This window comes from Talpa europaea, assembly GCF_964194135.1.
Source record: "Talpa europaea genome assembly, chromosome: 9".
Lineage (NCBI taxonomy): Eukaryota > Metazoa > Chordata > Mammalia > Eulipotyphla > Talpidae > Talpa > Talpa europaea.
Genome location: NC_140076.1, coordinates 58,780,637 through 58,801,563, shown reverse-complemented (window position 1 = coordinate 58,801,563; position 20,927 = coordinate 58,780,637). Strand labels below are relative to the sequence as shown.

At 50.3% G+C, this 20,927-nt stretch overlaps 1 protein-coding gene across 1 annotated transcript; it reads left to right on the top strand.

Moving 5' to 3' along the window:
- Nucleotides 1-10,674: 10,674 nt before the first annotated feature.
- On the top strand, nucleotides 10,675-12,108 carry FOXD3 (forkhead box D3; the record flags this gene model as incomplete). The annotated part of the gene is made up of 1 exon (XM_084243617.1): nucleotides 10,675-12,108. The coding sequence occupies one exon, from the start codon at nucleotides 10,675-10,677 to the stop codon at nucleotides 12,106-12,108; it is 1,434 nt and encodes a 477-aa protein (XP_084099743.1).
- Nucleotides 12,109-20,927: the final 8,819 nt, after the last annotated feature.

The window sequence follows — 20,927 nt, the reverse complement described above, 5'->3', positions numbered from 1 at the left end:
TTTCAATAATTCCTATCACAGATGGATTTCCTATCAGTGATGGATTCCTACTATCAGTGATGGATTCCTATCACTCTTCCACTAATTATCTCATACTGATATCTATATAACAGATACACATACACCATACACAATAGAAATACATATCAGGAACTCCTGGCCTTGTTTACTTCTTAAAATTCCCTCTTTCTGGGGCCTCCCTGGTGGTGCAGGGATTAAAGACAGAGCAATCACCAGCCATGCCAGGGAGGTGACCCACAGATGCCCAGCAGACATCTCCTGTCTTGACTGCTGCTTCCATCAGCTGTGTATTTCAGCCAATCTGCCTATTTTGTTCCCTACTCTGGTGAATCCTCTCACCACGCCCCCCAGAACCTCTGGCCTGTACCCCAGTTCTTGTATGCATAAATAAATAAATCTTTTAAAAAAATTCCCTCTTCCTTGCTTTCCATGACAAGTTTCCATGTTAAGTTTCCAACTTATGCTCTATTTATTTTCTCACCTTCTCTTATCGGCTCTTCTTTCTGCCACCTCTGATATTCCCTTGGTCTTTTTTCATTTTACACACTCTCATTGCTTGAACTATGACATTTGAACACTAATGATTCCCAAATCTTAACCTGTAGTCCTAAGTTCTCTCTTGAGCTCTAGACCTAATTGGCCCAATACAATAGCCATTAGCCACATGTGCTATGGATCACTTGAGATATGGCAAGTTCACACTGAGATGGCTATAAGAATAAAATACACACAATATGTGAAAGGCTTAGTTAGAAAAAAAATGACTAGAAAATAGCTAAAAGACTTTTACATATATTGCATACTTAAATGACTATATTTAGGCACAGTGAGATAAATAAAATATTAAAATGAATTTTCTGTTTCTGCTTACTTTTTTAAATTCTGCTATTAGATATTTAAAAGTATGAATATGGGCCTCCCTGGTGGCACAAGGGGTTAAGCCCAGTGCTGTGAAGCTGTCCACAGCCTCTGCAGCACAAGTTCCATCCCTGACCAGGGAGCTACCCAGGGAGCACAGCAAAGCTCTCCTGACTCTCCCACTGCTCCCCTCAGCAGTGTATTTCAGTAGCTCTGCCTGTTCAGCTCCCCACTCTGTCTCTGGTGAACCCTCTCACCTCCTGTACCTCTGGCCTGTACCCCAGTTCTTGGATGCATAAACAAATCTTTAAAAAATAAAAATAAATAAAAGCACATATATGGCTCACATATGTGGCTCTATATTTCCATTAGACAGCACTGCTCTAAACTCTTCCACTAATTATCTCTACTCATCTATTCCATCAGCACCTCAAATTCAGAATGTACAAAACTGAACTCATCATCTTCCCCTTTCAGTTCATCTCCACACTGATGATACAGTAATATTACTAAAACACATAAGCAGTCACATCACTTCCCTACTCAAAATTCCACAATAGTCACTAACAGGATAAAAATAATAATAATAGGGCCTCTCTGGTGGTGCAAGGGTTAGGACACAACCTATAAAGCTATCCACAGCCACTGTAGCATGAGTTCGATTCCCGGCCAGCCAGGGAGCAACCCACATGGCACAGCAGATCTCTCCTGACTCGCTCGCTTCTCCCCTCAGCAGTGTATTTCAGTCAGTCTGCCTGTTCTGCTCCCCACTCTGTCTCTGGTGAATCCTCTCACCCCCCCATGCCTCTGGCCTGTACTCCAGCTCTTGTATGCATAAATAAATAAATCTTTAAAAAACAATAATATTAATCTAAGCCTCTCAATCTCTACTTTCAAGGGCTTAAAATGCCTGCCTCTTTCACTCTTCACAACTAACCTGAAAACTTCTGGAAGGCTGGGACTATGTCTCCCAGTCAGAAACCAGGAAAAGACATTAAAAAGACACAATTAATTAAAACAAAAATCTTTGGGGCCTCTCCTGGTGGCACAGCGGTTGAGCGCTAGGCTGCGAGGCTGCCAGCAGCCTCTACAGCTCTGGTTCGTTCCCGGCCGCCAGCGAGGGTCCCACAAAAAAAAAACCCAAAAATCTTTGGAGTGATCTTCACTAAGTGTCAAATCCTGTTCTAAGTGTTTTGGGTATACTTTTTAAAAATTTTTTAAAGATTTATTTATTTATGCATATAAGAACTGGGGTACAGGCCAGAGGATTCGCTAGAGACAGAACAGGGAACAGTACAGGCAGATTGACTGAAATATACTGCCAAGGGGAGTAGCGGGCAAGACAGGAGAGGTCTGCAGTGCCTTGTGGGTTCCTCCCTGGCCGGGGATGGAGCTGGTGCTACAGTAGCTGCAGACAGCTTCATAGGTTGCAGCTTAACCCCTTGTGCCACCAGGGAGGCCCTTAGGTATAATTAATACTTACAACAAGGAAGGCACTAGTATCCCCATTTTACAGATGAGAAAATGAGGCATAGAGTCTCTAAGGAATTTACTCAATCAAGGCCACACAACTGGCACATGATGGCATTGATAGTGTGTCCTTGCAATGGAATACAGTCCTATGGGGTTGGAGCATGAAATGCAAATGAAACTAGAAGGTAAGCTGGAGCTATTAATAGATCATATCTATAAACATTTTCCTAAATTTTCTTCTACAAACAATAAAATCTTTGACCAGGAAAGTGACAAGCATGTTCTAACATATTAAAGGAGATGATTTTTTAAAATTATTTTTTTGCTCGGCTTAGTGTTGTTTGTTTTCTGGGGCCTGTTTATTTTCTGAGCTTGAGGCCTATAGCCCAGTTTTTTTCATTTTTGTTTTTGTTTGAGATAATTTTTTTATACTTGATCTTAATCAAAAGGCTGAGAAGCAATAAAGGAGATAATTTTTAAAGCTATTTTACCTCCTAAATCTTTCAACGTTATCTCTTCTTCAGTCCCACTGCCAATATCTTAAGTCACTGCCTTCTTTACCTCTTACTGAGATACTGAAATCATCTCTTTACTACTTCCAATCTCCCTCTGGTTTATTTTTTAGACCCTCCATAGATCATTCCAAATTGCTCTCTGATGATGTCAATTACAAAGTTAAACCCCTTCAGTAGGTCCTTATCAACTTCAGTTTCTTTAGCCCCAGTATTCAGGAACCTTCATTACTTCATTTGTCTACCTCTCCAGTGTCAACTCTCCAACCTCAGCTACATGCCTGCTCCAGTCATAGTAAACTATACGCTGCTCCTTCTGTATCTTCTGTATTGAAACGCCTTTGTATTGAATATCCTTTGTATTGGAAAGCTTCTTACTTTTCTACTTCCCCACTGCATGAGAAGGCCCTCCACTGCTGTTTTCCTCTGCCCTAGTTTTCATCACCTGAATTTGATTCTTCTTTTCCTCCCAAGCACTTTTCCTGGTCTAGCACTGTTTAACAAAATATTAACAAAGGCATAAGTGAGCAAACAAAAATACATATACACATATTTACATGTTCTCTCCCCCTGAATTCTACTCTGGGTATGACTTCCATCCCTCTCTCCTACACTGTAGGGAAATCTACCAGAAGAGGCAATCAGAACCGCCTACAACCCAAGCTGAAGTCCTTGCTTTAAAAGTGTAAGAGAAATAAATTTAAAAGTGTGTTTTAATATCCTAGGTCATGTCACATCTGTATGTATGCCGTTAGTACATGGTTTTTGCACTGTTTGTCGATTCAGTTTGACCTTCTGAGCAAACAGTGTGCATTAGAATGGTGTTTCTGTGTGTTATCCAAATGGGTCGTTTTCCCCAGGATGTGACTGAACCAGTGTAACGGTGTGGAGATCTCATCAAGAGAAGACTGTGCCGGGAACTAGGGAGCCAACATACTATTCAAATTTAAGTCTCCTGTGGGGTGAGCAGTGAGGAGAGGGGATTCCCCCTGAGCGCATACAGACATCACAAACTCTTTCAAGGACATAGTTACAAGAGGTCTTCTAGGTCACCTGGATGCAGGTTATGCAAAGTAGGGAAAGGACCCATTACCCCAGCAAACAATCCTTCCCTTGGGACTGAGTGTCCACACCCTTCCCCCACACAGGGCTGCCGCTCTCATCGGCCCGTCTGCTGGAGAGGTAGCGACGGCTCCTAGAAGCCGCCCTCTCAACCTCTCCCCTCCTCGCCAAGCTCCGGACATGTCCAAGATTCTTAGGCGGGAGTTTGCCAGCCGCCCCTGAGGAGCTACCCCTGAGGCAAAGTCGGCGGGGCTCGAGCTGCGATGTGGAGAATTGGATGTCCAAGCGACCTCCTCGCAGGAGTGGACCGAGTTAAATATAACCACGCGAATGGAATGGCGCTAAAAATAAGGCAACAGCTGGCTGGTCCTCAGCCCGGCCCCGGCAAGGGCGGGTCGGGAGTGGTCTGGGGCCGCAAGGCCGCGCCCGGCCCAGGGGAGCCGAGGCAGCAGCGTCCGCGCGCCCGGGCGAGGAGACCCGCGCGGTGGGCCCGAGCTGCCCACGGGTCGCGCGGCCGCTGCCCGCGCAGGTCCCGGGAAAGGCCCGAGGTTGGCTCGGAGGCCTGAGGGGAACTTTACGCGGGAATCATAAACCGGGCGAACTTGCCTGGACGTGACTAGCTGGAAGGGCCGGGCCCGGGGCTCCTGGCCGCCCCACCGCCAGAGGGAGCTGAGCGCGACCCGAGACGCCGAACCCTCGACCGGTCCCCGGCGTCGCCCGCGATCCAAGCGCCCCGGGTCCTGTGGCGGGGCGCCCCCCGCGCGCTCCCACGAGGCTCCCGCGCGGCCCCCGCGCTCCGCACGTTCCCACAAGCCCCTTCCCGCGCGCGCCCCGCGGCCCCGCGCGCCCTCCCACGTCAGCGCCCCGACCATCAAGCGGACAATTGAAACGTTTCCAAAACGGTCTATTTATTTGCTCCCAATAAATCGATTGGCAGTGATTAAGAAATCGATGGGGTCTAGGTGGGCGAGTCGGTCGCGGGCAGGGAAAGGTGCCGCTGCCCGGCGCGCGCGGGGCGGCCAGGGGCGGGCGCCGACCTGGGGGAGGCGTGTCCCGCCCCGGGCCACACCCGACGACCCGCCACCTGAGCGCGCGGGCCCGGGCCGGTCGCCTTCCCTCCCGCGGCGCGGAGCGCGCCCGCCGCCTGCTCTCCGCGGCCGCTCTCGCCTCGCTCTCCAGTGAGCCCGGGAGGCTGGGGCTGCCCGCGGCCGCCGCGCGCTGCACGGCTTTTGTTGCTCCTAGGCGGGCTGAATGGGGGTTTGTAAAGCGGGACAGATAAAAATGAGTAGCATCATATTGTTTGACAGAATGATCCCATATGATAAAGTGTCAGCTCCGAAGGGGGTGAAAATGGTGAATTCCTAAAAACCCGGCTCTCGGCTCGTCCGCGAGCTGCCGATAGCCTGGAGGGACCCCACGGACAGCCGGCCGCGTCGCCCCAAACCGTGTCGGAAAGACGAGCTTTCAGTGCCAAGTCATTTTTAAGCCCCGATCCTGCCCAGGACCTTTCTCCTCCCGGAAGAAAAGAACAATTTTCGAGAGAAAGGCTCGTTTTGATTAAATCTGACATGCTGCTGATAACTCCATGCTAATGTGAAATAATTAACATAATAGCCATAATTAAAAGCACGCTAACAATGCCATAAATTTATCACACAATTTTACTAGCTTTCTGCCCCTAACTGCTCTCTCATCGTTAATTAAACGTGTTGCCTTTTACAGAATGGATGTTTATACATTTCCAATATAAATAAATTCGGAGTCATCCTCTCTCTCACTCCCTCTATCTCTCCTTTTCTTTTGGTCTCTTGCCATTGCAGGCACTCTTTGGCATGGGCCCTGAGTAGCAGATACCTTGAAAATAAATGAAGTTTTGAGATGCAAATCCAAACAAGAACATTAAATTAGCGCTTTTTTCTTTTCCACCCTGAAGAGATGGAGAGGTGTATAGACACGGATGCTGACAAGAATGGAAAATCCCACCCACCTGGAAATAGAAATAACCTGGGTGGCTTGGGCACCAGGGTAGGTATCTGCTCAATACTTTTCACTTCCCTCGGTGGTGGCCATTCAGGCAGAGGCTGTATAGTTTTACAAATCTTTGAAGATTGGTTCTTGAGATGGGGGCTGAGGGAGGAGGAATAAAGTATTCCAAATGGGCTCTACTCAAATTTTGTTTCCTCTGAAAAAAAGGGTGTCTGCTCTCGGTAAGAGTTTCACCCCTTACCGTGCAGAAACTGGTCACGTCTCCCCGGATTGGAAGAAAAGTGCACCCGCGCACGGGCAAGAGGATTCTCTCACATCGGACCAACGATTTATTCAAGCCATTGGCTTCCTGTCTGACTTAGAGGTGGAGGCAGAGGGCAATTGGGTTTGCTCTGGCCTGGTGAGGGGCAGGTGGGCCATCACTGTCTCCCGCACACTCTGACCTTGCCGCTCCTCCCCTGTTGACCACTTAAGAACCCAAATTGAGTTGTAATTAATTTCCCCGTCTGTCATAAATTGTTCTATTCACTTCTTTCCCACCCTTCCTCTCACACACACCCTCAGGACGCACATACCAAATCTCCCCCATGGCACCCCACCCCCACCCCCCTCCGTCTCAATTTTCTTCCTATCGATCCGGACTCCGAGTATCGTGCTTCCTGTTGTCAGACCCTCGGTCCCCTCCGCCATCACCAGCCCCCGCCCACGTCGCCCCCTGTCCTAAAGGCTTCCTCAGTTCGGTACCACGGACTCTGCCCACCCAAGAAGAAACTGAGAGAGCTTTATTCCATTTTCCTTTGGCTGAAACGTCTCAAACATTTTAACAGGTGAGACAGCTGGCTGCCATTTCTTCTTTAAACACCTCCTGGGAAGTTTGCTTGTTGTGACCCAGGTAGTCACTCGCTCATAGTAATTGTGTTTGTGTGTGTGTGTGTGTGTGTGTGTGTGTGTGAGGTGTTCATTCACCCTTTCTCTCCCCCACCAACCATCTGCCAGTCAATAAATGTTTATCCATTTTTCTCTCCCCCACCCAACATTCCATTCCGTCTATCTTATTATCTTCTTCCCACAAAATGTGTCACTTTCTGCATCTCACTTCTTGCACGTCTCTCTGTCCCAAAGTTTGATGGTTCCTGACGACTTGTGGGCTTTCAGCAGTAAACTGCAATTACGCGACAAGCAGGATTTTTACTTAGCTTGGAATCTAGTCGGCCTGGGGCAGGCCCCTGCACCGCGATGGGCTCCGGCCCTTCCGCCCAGGCGGTGTCCCGTGGCGAGAGCAGCGGGAACCTTCCTGCCTGCCACCTGGGCGGCCGCTTCACCTCTTTCCAGTCCCGGGAGGTTGCGCTGTCCACCCGGAAGGAGAAAAAACAGCGGCAGGTTCCCCAGCCAAAAGTGGTAGTGGGAAAACTCGCTGCCTCCGCGGGAAAATCGGTAATAAGCTGTAGAGCCCGCGCTCGCCGGACGTCGGGGATGCAGCCAGTAGGTCTTGCACGTCTCATCATTTAGCTAATCGAGTCGAAAAGTTTCTGTAAGGGACGGACCCGGCATCAGATGGTAACACTGATTGAACAAGAGATTAGCACAATAGATCTCTAACCGAGGGGAAGCGTTGCTTTTCACGCTACGCGCCGTAATTAATGGTATGAATCAATTAATTTGACTTTTATTGTGTCAAAGAAAAAAAGCGCAACAAATGGAACTGGCGGCTGAGAGTTGTTCGCCCCCCCCCCCGCCCCCCATCCGTTCCCTCAGGGATGTTCCAATGAGCCACCAGGGAATGGACGGATCAGGCCCGTTCTTGGCGGAGGGGAGGGTGAGAAGCAGCGACCGGCAACGCCGAGGGAGTCCTGTGAACCAGCCTTGGCGGGCAGCGGAATTGAAATTAGACTCATTTGGAAGCGACTGGAAGATGACTGCCAAGGGCAGCCCCTGGAGCTGCCACCCTCCCGCGCGCACACCACACGTGCACGCGTCCACACGGGCCCAGCCTAGGCTGCCGTGGGGGCGCTTGCTGAGGCCCGCGTTTGCCTCTGAGCTGGACAACCAAATCTGAACAAAAAGAATTTATAAATTTTAGTTTCTTTTTTCTCGTCCTTCCGACCGTCCTTTTAGTAATTATTGGGTTGCTCGGACAATGAAAGCCTCGACCTCTGCAGCCGGGAGCAGTAGGCAGTGAGCTAGCGCTCCAGTCTGTTGGGGTCTGCTTCGCAGGAGGCTGTTTAGAAAGGCATTATAAACAGTTCGGAGCATGAGGACCACAGGCGGTGCAGCTGCGGAAATCAACTCAGAGATGCATTTTAGGGTTAGGTGCAACAGGAAGTTCATTTAGAGAAAAACAAACAAACAAACAAACAAAACCACAACCACCTTTGTATATTTCCAAGCATCTTAGGATGGAGTAACAACCCCCACCCTGCACTCCAACTAGAAACATCCTGCGAAATGGGTGACAATGGATAAGCCCCATTAGACACAAAATTCATCTAAAAGACATGAAAGTCAATCTATGTATCACACTGCCTATAATGAAGCAAGTTTGTGGATTTCTTTTAAGTGTATCTAGGCCAAGGAAAAAGGGTTAGTAGGTTAACAGCGAGACACAGGTTGAAGGAATCAGAAGCGACACTACGTACTAGGAATGAAATCAGTTTCCTGGTGTCTTCTGTAACTATTTCACTATTTCCTCTCCGACCTCTTACCCCTGTGTTCCTTCTTCTATTGGGGCCGGCATTCCCCTCCCAGACCTCAGCGTACAGACTGGGCGTGGGTTCCAGAAGCCCCACACGCCGGCGGGAGCTTGCGGCGCACAGTGAGGCGGCCTGAAGCTGATGGAGAGAACAGGCAGCGCTTCGCTTCACAGATTCACCGGGTCAGGAAGCATTATTTGCAGGTGGAAGGTCTGCGCCCCAGCAATGCCGCGTACCAGGAATCTCTCTGCGGCCCCTAATCCAAGCCCAGCTAAATCCTCACCGTCTTTCCTACCATTGCTGACTTTCCGTGCCAAGGAAACTCGATGTGCACTAGCCGCATCCTTGCCTCCTCCTCCAGCCGCCTTGCTGCTGGCTTTTGCAGAAGTTAAATCTTGGAGCGTTTGTCTTACGCCTGTAGAAGAAAGAATCCACGTTGGTAAAAGCAGTAACTGAAAGCCTAGGCCGCCAGCATGTCCGAGGCCGCCCCTGCTCCCGGGAGGCTGGGCCCAACCAGGAGGAAACCACAACGTAGGTTCTCCGTGTGGTTCTGCGTTCCCGGGCCAGGTGCGGCGTCTAAGCTATATAGGCCCAAAGCTTCTTCCCAGCCCCACTCGACTTACCCAGGCCGCTGCCAATCCCGGCTCCTTCCCCAGCGCCTCATTTCCGTCTTTTTCACAAGCTAAGTCGTTTAACAACTTCGCGCAGCTAGTTACGGGCTTCTTTATTTATAGGTTCCCGGTTACTTTACGTCGTTTTTATTTCTCATGGCAACTATTCTAATAGATTAATCAATAGCCATTTCCTGACCTTCGGGAACCCCAGCTGATGCTGTCGTGGCCTCGCGCGGGGGAGGGGGCGTAATATATATATATATAGAGAGAGAGAGAGATAGAGATAAGCACGCCCACATTGAGATGGGAAAGCGCAGGCAGGACCCGCTGGTTTAGCTTTGGGCGAGGGAGGGCGCGTCCTCTAGTAGTTTTCTCCACCAAAGAAGCACTGATGCTGGAGAGGGGTCTGAAGTCTAACTGGCAAGACGCGCCGGGTGTACAACCCTTACTTTTCAGAGCTAAAAAGAAACAAACGAAGACAAAAAGCGAGGACCGAGACTAAGTTTTCCTTAAGATGGGACTAGTAATCTTGTTCTCCGTTACCCAGTTCCTGCCCACAACGCTTTGGCCAACGAGGGAGGGGTAGTCAGTGGAAGGCGAGAAGGGGCGTGGAGGGCAGGACCGAGAGCGCCGCGGGTCCTGCAGCCGCGCCCGGGCCCACGCCCTCACTCGCTCACACCCCCCCGCCGCACTCACACCCACAGGCGCCCGCGACCCCCGCGCTGGGCTCCAGTCCGGGCGTGGGTCCTGCGGCGGGCCGGAGCGCCCTCGGGGCCCGCGGGATGCCGGCGCACGGTGCCGCGCGGAGTTGCGCGTCCTCCGTCCCTTTGTTGACAATTCCCTGAACCAACTTGAGTTTGGCCGGCTCTGCCGCGGCCCTGACGTCACGCGCGGTCACGTGGCCCCGCCTCCCGCTGGATCTTTAAGTAGAAAGTAATCTATCAGGCCAGTCCTTAAAACGGGACTTTCGACTAAGGGGGCTTCGGCGTCCCCGACACCCCCCCCCACCCCGTCCGCCCCGCCAGCGTTGCCCCTGCGCGCGCCCTTCTGAGCTGCCCGGCGCCCGGCGTCCCGCGCGGGTCTGCACCGCTCCTGCTCCTGCGCCCCACGCTCGGGCCCGCGGCGGAGGAAAAAGCTGGTGAAGTGAGGGGGCGCGGCGTGGAGAGGCCGCCGGGGCCGGGAGAGGCATCCAGCGCCTAGTACCGAGCGCCGGGAGCAGCAGGACTTTGCGGAGAGCGGCGGCCGGGGGCGGACAGCAGCGCCCGCGCCCCGCTATGCCCCGCCGCCAAGTGTGAGCCGAGCCGGGAGGGCCCCGGGCCACCGCACCCCCTCCCCTCTCCCCGTCCCCCCTCTTTCGGGGGGCGCCCAAGCCCCCTTCCCCTGAGCTCGGCGACAGCCCCTGAAGTCCTCCCGCGCCCGTCGCACCTTCCTCGCCGCCGCCACCAACCCCGAGGAGGGATGACCCTCTCCGGCGGCGGCAGCGCCAGCGACATGTCCGGCCAGACGGTGCTGACGGCCGAGGACGTGGACATCGATGTGGTGGGCGAGGGCGACGAGGGGCTGGAGGAGAAGGACAGCGACGCGGGCTGCGACAGCCCCGCGGGGCCGCCCGACCTGCGCCTGGACGAGGCGGACGAGGCGACGCCGTCGGCACCGCACCACGGGCAGCCCCAGCCGCCGCACCAGCAGCCCCTGGCCCTGCCCAAGGAGGCGCCGGGCGCCGGGGCCGGGCCGGGGGGCGAGGCTGGCGCGTCGGAGGCCGACGGCTGCAAGGGCGGCCCTGGCGCCGAGGAGGGCGGCGGGCCGGGCGCGGGCAGCGGGGGCGCGGGCGGCCTGGCCCCGAGCAAGCCCAAGAACAGCCTGGTGAAGCCGCCCTACTCGTACATCGCGCTCATCACCATGGCCATCCTGCAGAGCCCGCAGAAGAAGCTGACCCTGAGCGGCATCTGCGAGTTCATCAGCAACCGCTTCCCCTACTACCGGGAGAAGTTCCCCGCCTGGCAGAACAGCATCCGCCACAACCTCTCGCTCAACGACTGCTTCGTCAAGATCCCCCGCGAGCCGGGCAACCCCGGCAAGGGCAACTACTGGACCCTGGACCCGCAGTCCGAGGACATGTTCGACAACGGCAGCTTCCTGCGGCGCCGGAAACGCTTCAAGCGCCACCAGCAGGAGCACCTGCGCGAGCAGACGGCGCTCATGATGCAGAGCTTCGGCGCGTACAGCCTGGCCGCGGCGGCCGGCGCCGCGGGGCCCTACGGCCGCCCCTACGGCCTGCACCCCGCGGCCGCGGCCGGCGCCTACTCGCATCCCGCAGCCGCGGCTGCAGCAGCGGCCGCCGCTGCGCTCCAGTACCCGTACGCGCTGCCGCCCGTGGCGCCCGTGCTGCCGCCCGCCGTGCCGCTGCTGCCCTCGGGCGAGCTGGGCCGAAAGGCGGCCGCGTTTGGCTCGCAGCTCGGCCCCGGCCTGCAACTGCAACTTAACAGCCTGGGCGCGGCCGCCGCTGCTGCTGGCACGGCGGGCGCCGCGGGCACCACCGCGTCGCTCATCAAGTCCGAGCCGAGCGCGCGGCCGTCGTTTAGCATCGAAAACATCATCGGCGGGGGCCCCGCCGCGCCCGGGGGCTCCGCGGCGGGCGCTGGGGGCGCCGGGGTAACTGGGGGCACCGCGGGCGGCGGGGGCGGTGCAGCCGCGCAGTCCTTCCTGCGGTCGCCCGGGACCGTGCAGTCGGCGGCGCTCATGGCCACGCACCAGCCCCTGTCGCTGAGCCGGACGACGGCCACCATCGCGCCCATCCTGAGTGTGCCGCTCTCCGGACAGTTTTTGCAGCCCGCAGCCTCCGCCGCTGCTGCAGCGGCCGCCGCAGCGCAAGCCAAGTGGCCGGCGCAATAGGGGCGCGCGGGTGGCCCGGACGCAGGGTCCCGCGGCGGCTGCACTTCGAGGTGGCGCGCCCCGCCCTGGTCCGGGCCCCTCCGCCCAATCCCGGACTCTTGTCTGTCTCGTCTCGGTGTCCTCCTCCCCGACCCCCCTACACCGACCTTCGGCGGCCGCCACCCATCCTCTCGCGCGCACCTAGGCTGGCGGAGCAAACTGGCCGCGCGCCCGCCGGGAATAGCTTTCCATGCAGGTAAAACCGAATTTTCCACAAATACACCCGGACGGCGCCTGCTCTCAGTTACCGTCGGGAAAGGGAGGAAAATTCTGTGTACATATTTGTATAAAAATTACTGACTTTCCTTTTGGGGGTTTTTATTTTTTTAAGAAAAAGCAAATTCAGTAGATTTAGAGCTCTGAACTTTCATTTTTTTTGAAGGTTCACTCTCCGCAGTTTTATGTGAGAAAAAAAATGTATAGAGACGTTGGGAGATTTTAAATATAAAGAATTTTCAAAAGGCGAAAAGTGGCATTCTATTATAAAAGTCTGTTTATATATGAATGAATATATATGGTATTCTAAATGTTATTCCGTCGTGTTGTACACAACTTTGTAAATAAATTTTTAAAATGCCCAGTCTAGTGTTTTATTTAGGTGTCTGAGATAAAAGATAAAAAATTTAAATAGTTATTTGCATCTTATCTGCGCTAGAAATTCGAGTTTCAAGTATGACATTTACAAACTTGGCTAATTCATAATTTCTAAGAAATTTAATTGGAGAAAGGAATGAATGTGGCTAATTTAAATCGTATTAATTTTTTGCATTAATATTTTTCTTTTAGTTTTCACATAAAATTGGGATGTGGGCGGTGATTTTATTCATAGCAACCCATTAAATTTAAATACCAGCATTTCTATAGATAAAATAAGCTCCATTAAAAAAACAACCTAATTCTAAATAGCACTGTCTTTTACATTTTCTTTTAAATACCATTCTTCTGTCTTCCACAATGAAAGCTTCCCAAGTGAAAGTTCTAGATCATTTCAATTATCCTTTCAAAAGTATGTAAATTCTAAACATCCCTTATTTTAGCATTTAAATATTAGGTTTTTGAATATTTCTTTTAATCCCTTAAGTGGTAAATAAGTACTTGATTTTTTTTTGTGTGTGTTATATAGCATTTTACATATTGCAGTGGAATTGGATTATTTCAGTCTGATATATTACATGTAGCTTTATTCTTTGATCATATTTTCAATTAAGATACCTCTTTTCTAAGCAATTAAAAATCCACAACATAATTCAATTTCTGAAAGATTTCTATAACTGTCTCCCGCCAAACCGCAGCCTTTAAGAAGGCCAAAGACTAAGTGGTCTTAATATCCTTAAAAAAAAAAAAAAAAAAAAGGTGCATATTAACCTCCTTAAAAAATGTGAGTGTGTATACACCCATGTGTATATACGTACTTTAGATTAATGTGAAACGCAAGATCACAAGGCAGGCATAGGAAAATGTCCTAGATTGTCTTAAACGTGCATTTCAGCTGTTGCAACCTTAAAAAACACATTAAGATCAAAAAGAAACATCGACGCAGAGGCCAGTTCCATCACTACCAACATAGCCTCAGACGACATCAATTCTAATTATTTTCTAATTAATTTAGCTGTTACTTAATGCGAAATCGCTTTTTAAAACTGGCATGGGTAGCGGTACTGTCAGCGTGGCCCTACGCGCATACGGTTTGCAAAAACACTGCCAGTCCCTGGCGCGGGCGTCCTGCTCATCTCCCCTGTCCGGGAGATGTTCCCGGCTGCGGATCCCAGCCTTGTTTCTCTGCTCTCGGCGTGGGCTAGGGACTTGCTTTTGAAGACACTTCCTCGCAAATGCCGAATCTGTTTTCCTGGTAAACAGTAAACATTATTGTGTCCTGAGTAAACATTCCTTCTGGATCAGGGTCCTAAAATAAAACAAGCTGCCGGAGGTGAGACAGTTTAACTTGATAAACAAGAACCTGATCATCAACCGCTGCGGCGAGGAGCCACGGTAACCTTCACGAAGAAGGGATTATGGACCACACAGTCTCCGGGCGGGTCCCTTCTAATCTCTTTTTACAAGGAAAACTAAACGGATCTAAATCTGTTTGTGTGATGCAGCTATAAAAGTAACAAGTTGTTTCACAGTTGTGTCTGGCTAATCGGTTTTTACACAAACAGCAAATGGTACATGATTTGTGCAAACACATAGAGGTTATTTCTAAATTTAGCTGACACCCCTGGGAAAAGGGAAAGGCAGGGCTTCTTGAATTCACTTTTAGCCTCAAGAAGCTGCTGATCCAAGGCTTCTAAATGACACTGGATAACAGGGGCCTCATTCCATCTCTGATCCTTTGTTACTTATAAAATTACTCGCTCATATTTCCGCGCATAGCAGCAATACCGACCGAGCCTGAGCCCGCAGCGTGACACTAGACCACAAGCTGCCGCTTGAACTCCACAGGGCTTTTTCCAGCGATGCATTAGGCGGCGGGATGTAGACGAGGAGAGATCCGCCGGGAACTTTCTTCCATCCACTTTTTAACCTTGAACTAGAAGCTGGAGATGGCCCCCTTCCTGTATTTTTTGGAGGGTAGAAGACTCTCAGGCCCAAAGTCAAACCAAGCAGCAGCTGTCTGAAGTCCTGGCGGATATTAGAGATATGCTTGTCATACCTCCACCGAAGAGCTCCTTTTCAATTAAGCTTGTTAAATCACGGAAGTTTAGAGCAGAGAGAAAATGCAAATATCATATATAGTGAACACCAGTGTGTGTGTGTGTAGGGGGTGGGGGTGTTGAAAATCACCTCAGACATTACAGAACGCGGCCACTAGAAACTAAAGGCTCTGAAATCCCCCCTTTACCTTGCGATTTAAAGGCAAAGCGACTGATATCCGCTTTTTGTTCCACTTAGGCAGATTTATTTGTAATAAAAAGGAAAGAGGGTTGATTTTTATGGGTAGCATTTTAGCTTTCGGCTACCCACGAATTTAAACTGGTATCCACTCCCTTTGGCACTCATTTCTAGAAAGTCAATCCAGTTCCAAGACCTGTGGCCCTCAGAGTATCCCCAAGACGGAGTTCCAGAGTGGAGCCCCTACACGCAGTCCCTTGGGGAACGGAGCGTGGATCCCAAGGTCCGGGAAAAGCCAACCAAGACTAAAGCAAAATACACGCACCGGCTTTGGCTAAGCGGGGCTCTCCTTGCGATGGCGGACGTGGCCTGTAGGGGGCGACGAGCAGATGAGAAACTTCGGCGTTTGTCTCCGAGAGCCCAGCTTCAGTCCTCGAAGGCCTCTCCTTCCCTCCCAGGCTATGAGCACCCTGATAACCTTGCACATCCTCCTGGCCCAGGACACCCAGAATGAATTTTGGACAGGCTGTCTCCTGGAAGGGGCAGAGTTCCAAGGAGAGTTTGTCCTAAAGATTGGAAAGTAGTGCTTGAGTGGTGTGAAGAAACATTGACTTGGAATCAAGTTAGAGTTATATTTGAGGTTATTTTTGTTACCTGGTTACAGGTAGAATATTGAAAGTGAGGGGAACGTGTCGGAGGGGGTGTGTGCGAGGGCATTTTGACACGGATTCCTTGAAGAACCTCCCTGAAGAGAATGTGATCTGAAAAAAAGCCAGTTCCAGAGCTAAAGGAGTTCATTCGACTCTACCTGTGCCTGTCCGTGGCAAACTGCAGCGTGAATGAGCTCCTCACTGGGGGTGGTTGGGGTTAATAGAGGTTGGAAGGGTATTTTCAGAGTGTCTAGGTCAAGTCAATTGAAGGGGGTGTGTACCTCTTTGGTGGAGATGGCAGGAAGCAGTGGAATGAGAAGGGGTGTGTGTAGGGGGTAATTCAAGGGAATTTGGCATTTTCTGATTTTGATCTTGGACAAACTGGTTTCTTTGCATCTCTCCATTTCCTTGCGTCTACCTTGAGAATGAGGCGTTAGCCTGCCGCTTGATTAGATGAGTTGGTGTCAGTGAATATTGTTTTATAGACTGTAAATAAAAGTGTGTTAGGAGTGGAGTTGCCCACCCAACCCCCACTTCTGTACTGAGAAACAACTTTGTTCCAAACACCTGCAGTATTGGGCTTGGTTTTGAACATGATTTTAGGTATGAAGGATTTGTTTCTTCTAAGAAGGGCCACAAAACTTATTGTAGCCCCCTGCTTCCTTGGAAAGATGGTCAGAAGGGATTTTAAAAGGTGGAGTCTACTCCGGGTGTTGAGTCTTTGACCACGCCCTCGGCCTAAAAAGCCTGCGGCGCCCACACACTCTCAGCTGGTAGCCCCAGGTCCGAAGGCGTGGCGGGTTTTTGTTTTGTTTTGTTTTGTTTTGTGGCTGAGCTATCTCCGTAGCAGATTGCCCCTTTGCGTCGACTACCCGAGGCAAGTGGAGAAACCTGACCCCTCCGCTGACTGACACCCATTAGCGGCCTCCAGGGCAAATTAAAAGTAATCAGATCCCAAAGCCGCCTAAAAGACCACCTCCCAACGCCTCCCGCCAACAGTTGGCAGTTACACCCCGGGCCAACTTGTCTCTTAAACGTCGCTACTCCCTCCTCTTGCCCTCTCTGGAATGTGCAAGCCATTCTGTTCTCTGGAGGGCAAAACCAGCTGAATGCAGGTGCGCAGAACAGAATTTGAATCGTTAGAAAGCATTATCGCATTTTTATTTTCCGAGGTGGTGTCTTCCATCAGAATTTTTCAAAATAAGACATTGTCCCTCTTCCCTATTTAAAAATGCATAACTCACACCAAAACCCTATCTTTTTCAGGTGATTTTGTGAGCTCTCTTGTTCGTGCAGAAAGGGAGAGAAAACCCCTCTCTTCCCTTGTCTGAGTCCTCCGGGGCTGAATTTCCGAGGCATCTTCAAAAATAGTTCTGGAGAGCACCCTCCCCCGCTTTGCATTTAGGCCCAGAAGGTTCCTTGACTTCCCCAAGGGCACTCGGGCGGGCGTCTGAGTAAGTGTGAGCTATGGAAATAACTCCAGAGGAAAAAGCGCTCTCCACCCGGAGTGGAATGACCTGCTTGAGAACAGGGGGAAAGCGAACAAGGAAAAAGTGGGACAAGGAAGCTGGGAAGAGCAGAGAAGAAAAAAGAGACGCGCTGGGTCCTGTGAGATTCAGCTCCCCGAAGGCTGAAGCCCTAGACCTTGAGCGGCCTGGGGCACCAGTTCCGCCCCTACCCGCTGGCGCTGCGCAGCTCCACCCCGACAGGCCGCCGGATTTCCCCGAAGCCTCGCGATTTGGGAGGGGCAGAAGGAAGCCGGGGACTCCGGGCCAAAGGTCTCCTAACCTAGCGCGCACAGCAGCCCAGCCTCAGCGCTGGGGTGTCGGGAGTCGGGCACATTATGGACGCCTCATCCCATCCCACTCGTGTCTGCAGCTACCTTCCCTTCCCTTCCATCCTCGTTCGGACTCTGGCTTACTGGGCCTGAAGGGAGGGAAGGGAGATGAGAATTTGGATAGAGAGGAAACCAAACCAAAGCAAAAAAGGTGCCCGCTGCGGGGGTGGGGGTGCAGTGGGCTCATAGTGGGGACTCGCCGCCGGTCCTCTCCGGCGCCCCACTTGTCCGCGCTAGGGAAGCTCCCAATGGGAAATGAAATCCCGGCCTGGCGAACCTGGGCGGCTGAGATACCCCAACCGGTGATCTCTGGGGAACCAGAACAAATGTATTGCACTCTAGTTAGGCCACAGCCCTGACGAGCCATATTTTTTTTTTTTTAAGATTTATTTATTTATGCACACAAGAACTGGGGTACAGGCCAGAGGTGTTGGGGGAGGGTTTGAGAATTCACGAGAGACAGAGTGGAGACCAGAACAGGCAGATTGACTCAAATACACTGCTGAGGAGAGCAGCAGGCAAGTCAGGAGAGGTCTGCTGCGCCATGTGGGAAGCTCCCTGGCTGGGGATCTAACTCGTGCTGCAGCGGCTGCAGACAGCTTCACAGGTTGCATCTTAACCCCTTGCGGCCCCTGACCAGCCTTAAAGAAGGTCGTGAGTACGATGGTGACTAGGCCGAGGTGGGGAACAGACAGGAGTACACCCAACAGGGCCTATTTGCACGGGTCGCTCACACACTGGCAGGTCTGCTCTCTACTATCCAGGCCCCAGACGCCTGGGCTTCCCCGACTAGGCATTTGGAACGCCCCTCCCCCGGATCCCTCTGCGTGGCTGCAGTGCACGTCTCATTGACTGGAACTTCAGTTTTTTCTTCGTCCATCCCATTCACTCTCTCATCAGATGGTAAGCAAAACTGTTTTCACCAGAAGATCTTCAAGATATTTTTGCCCCATGCCCTTTTCTGCAAGGGGCGTGTGTGGAGAATATCATGGAGCATGTCTCAGAGCAACCCTCAACCCTAAATTTTCTCTGCTCTTCATCAAGCACCACCTGGGAGGCAGAGCCACCTTCGGAAAGTCTTCCTGAGTCCCCCAGCTCAGCTTAGTTGCGTTTTCTGGGAACCCAGGCAAAGATATCTCCTGTGAGTTCTTTACTGGCTATCATTGCTGCGCACAAAGCAGACGATCAAAATTATGTGTCCAATAAATAACAAACTAGGGGTATGGGGGTGGGGCTGAGAAATGTCGAAGGCTGTTAATTAGCGAAATCAGGTCTTTCTCAAGAGTTTGGGGGGACTGTTTTCTTCCCATTCCTCTTCTTCAGTCCGCTTCTGTATAATAAATGCTTTTATAAACACCATGTTAATTTTTTAAATGAAGGAATTTAAAAAGCATTTATTAGAAATCTAAAAAGTATAAGACAAGTCAGTGTTCATAATATAATTGGATTTTCTAGAATGTTTTCTCTGCCATTATGGAATTAATTGAAAACCCCTCCCAACCTGAAATACCTCACAGTCGGGTTCCACCTCCCACCTAATGGTGAAAACCCATGTGGAGTATTTCCCTTCAGCCAGACTCTGCTTCAACTCTTCAGTAGAAGAGGTATCACTCCTTCACAAAAACCCTGGACTCAGCACAATGTTTATCTGTTAGAGAGTCTTTCTTCTATAGAAACTTTTTATTTTCTTTGTAAAGCATAGAGACTTTAAGAGTCATTTGCTTTTTTTTTTTTTTTTAAAGATTTATTTATTTATACATACAAGAGCTGGGATACAGGCCAGAGATGCAGGGGGGTGAGAGGATCCACCAGAGACAGAGTGAGGAACATAACAGGCAGACTGACTGAAATACACTGCTGAGGGGAGAAGCAGGCGAAACAGGAGAAATCTACTGTTCCATGTGGGTTTCTCCCTGGCGGGCCAGGGATCAAACTTGTGCTGCAGAGTCTGTGGATTGCTTCATAGTGCAGTGCTTAACCCCTTGTGCCGCCAGGGAGGCCCAGAATCTTATAGACTTTTAAACCAGAAATTAAGCATTTTTTGAAAAGTTAAACAAGTCATTTAATTTTCATTACTGTAGTCACCCTGACTATTCACCACAAGAAACTAGGGACTAAGATGTCTTCCATGGAAAATGTTCATGTAGTTTCTATTATTTAATACAGAGATGAAAGAAGAAACTCCCAGATTATTTGGCCATTGCACTATAATTGGGACCAAGACAATACGTTCATTAATGTTATATGCACTTAGTGCATTTTGTTTGCATATTTATACCTAGTTTGTGGGGTCCCTATTGATTTAGTCTTTATATAGCCCTGTTAGCTTGTTTCTTTGCCATTGTTATAGATTATACCAGTAAGCCATCTCTCAAATTCTACCACCTTGCAAATGTAAATGTTGGTTGCAGGAGCAAGGTGTTATCAAGATCAGCACAAATTAATCACAACCACTGTGAAACATCTACTTTATTGATGGTACTTCAACAGCATCATCTTTCCACATACATCAGGAATTATGACTTTATGATAAAGTTGCTCTTGTTGCTGGAGGGAATCAAGTGCAAATGTTAATGGATTGGGTTAAAAAACAAGACTAATTTCTAGTCCTACTCCTGACATTGGGCGTATCTGATGGACTCTGCATTTGCCTACCTATCGGCCAACGCTGAAAATTCACCTAGAGGAAAGAAAGGGAGGAATTATATTATTCCAGTGATCATTTCAGAAGTTTAGCCAGCAGATCTTTTTGAGTAACTGTCTGAAAATGTAGAGGTTTTAAAGCCTTAATTTCACTTTTGTCTTGATTTAAGATAACTGTCATTCAAACCCCTTGCAGTTTGACAACTCCTTTACTCTGATATTGATACTGTATATTGTATAGCATGTGTGATCAGATCTCCCCCTCTATCACTACCACCTATGGGATCCCATGAATAACTTGAAGAAATCCAAAAGGGACTCCTCCCCCATTTTGGGAACCATCATTCTTGCATAGTGTGTTCAATATACATACTATCTGGGCTACCTTTTATCTATTGCTTTAAAATAATCTTATATAAATGAGATGATGTTTGAGAAAATATTATAAGAGCTAGAAACTTATATGTAAGAGATAAGTATACTGTAATTTCAAAATTGGTTCCTTTGCTAGGGAAGTTTTATTATTTGAGAGGCAAAATGAAATTCTTTTTTTAAAAAAGATTTTTATTTATTTATGCATACAAGAGCTGGGGTACAGGCCAGAGATGCAGGGGGGTGAGAGAATTCACCAGAGACAGTGTGAGGAGCAGAATAGGCAGACAGACTGAGAACGCTGCTGAGGGGAGCAGCAGGCGAGGCAGGAGAGGTCTGCCACGCCATGTGGGTATCTCTCTGGCAGGAATCAAACCTGCACTGCAGAGGCTGCGGGACAGTTTCACAGCGCTGCGCTCAACCCACTGCGCCACCGGGGAGGCCCT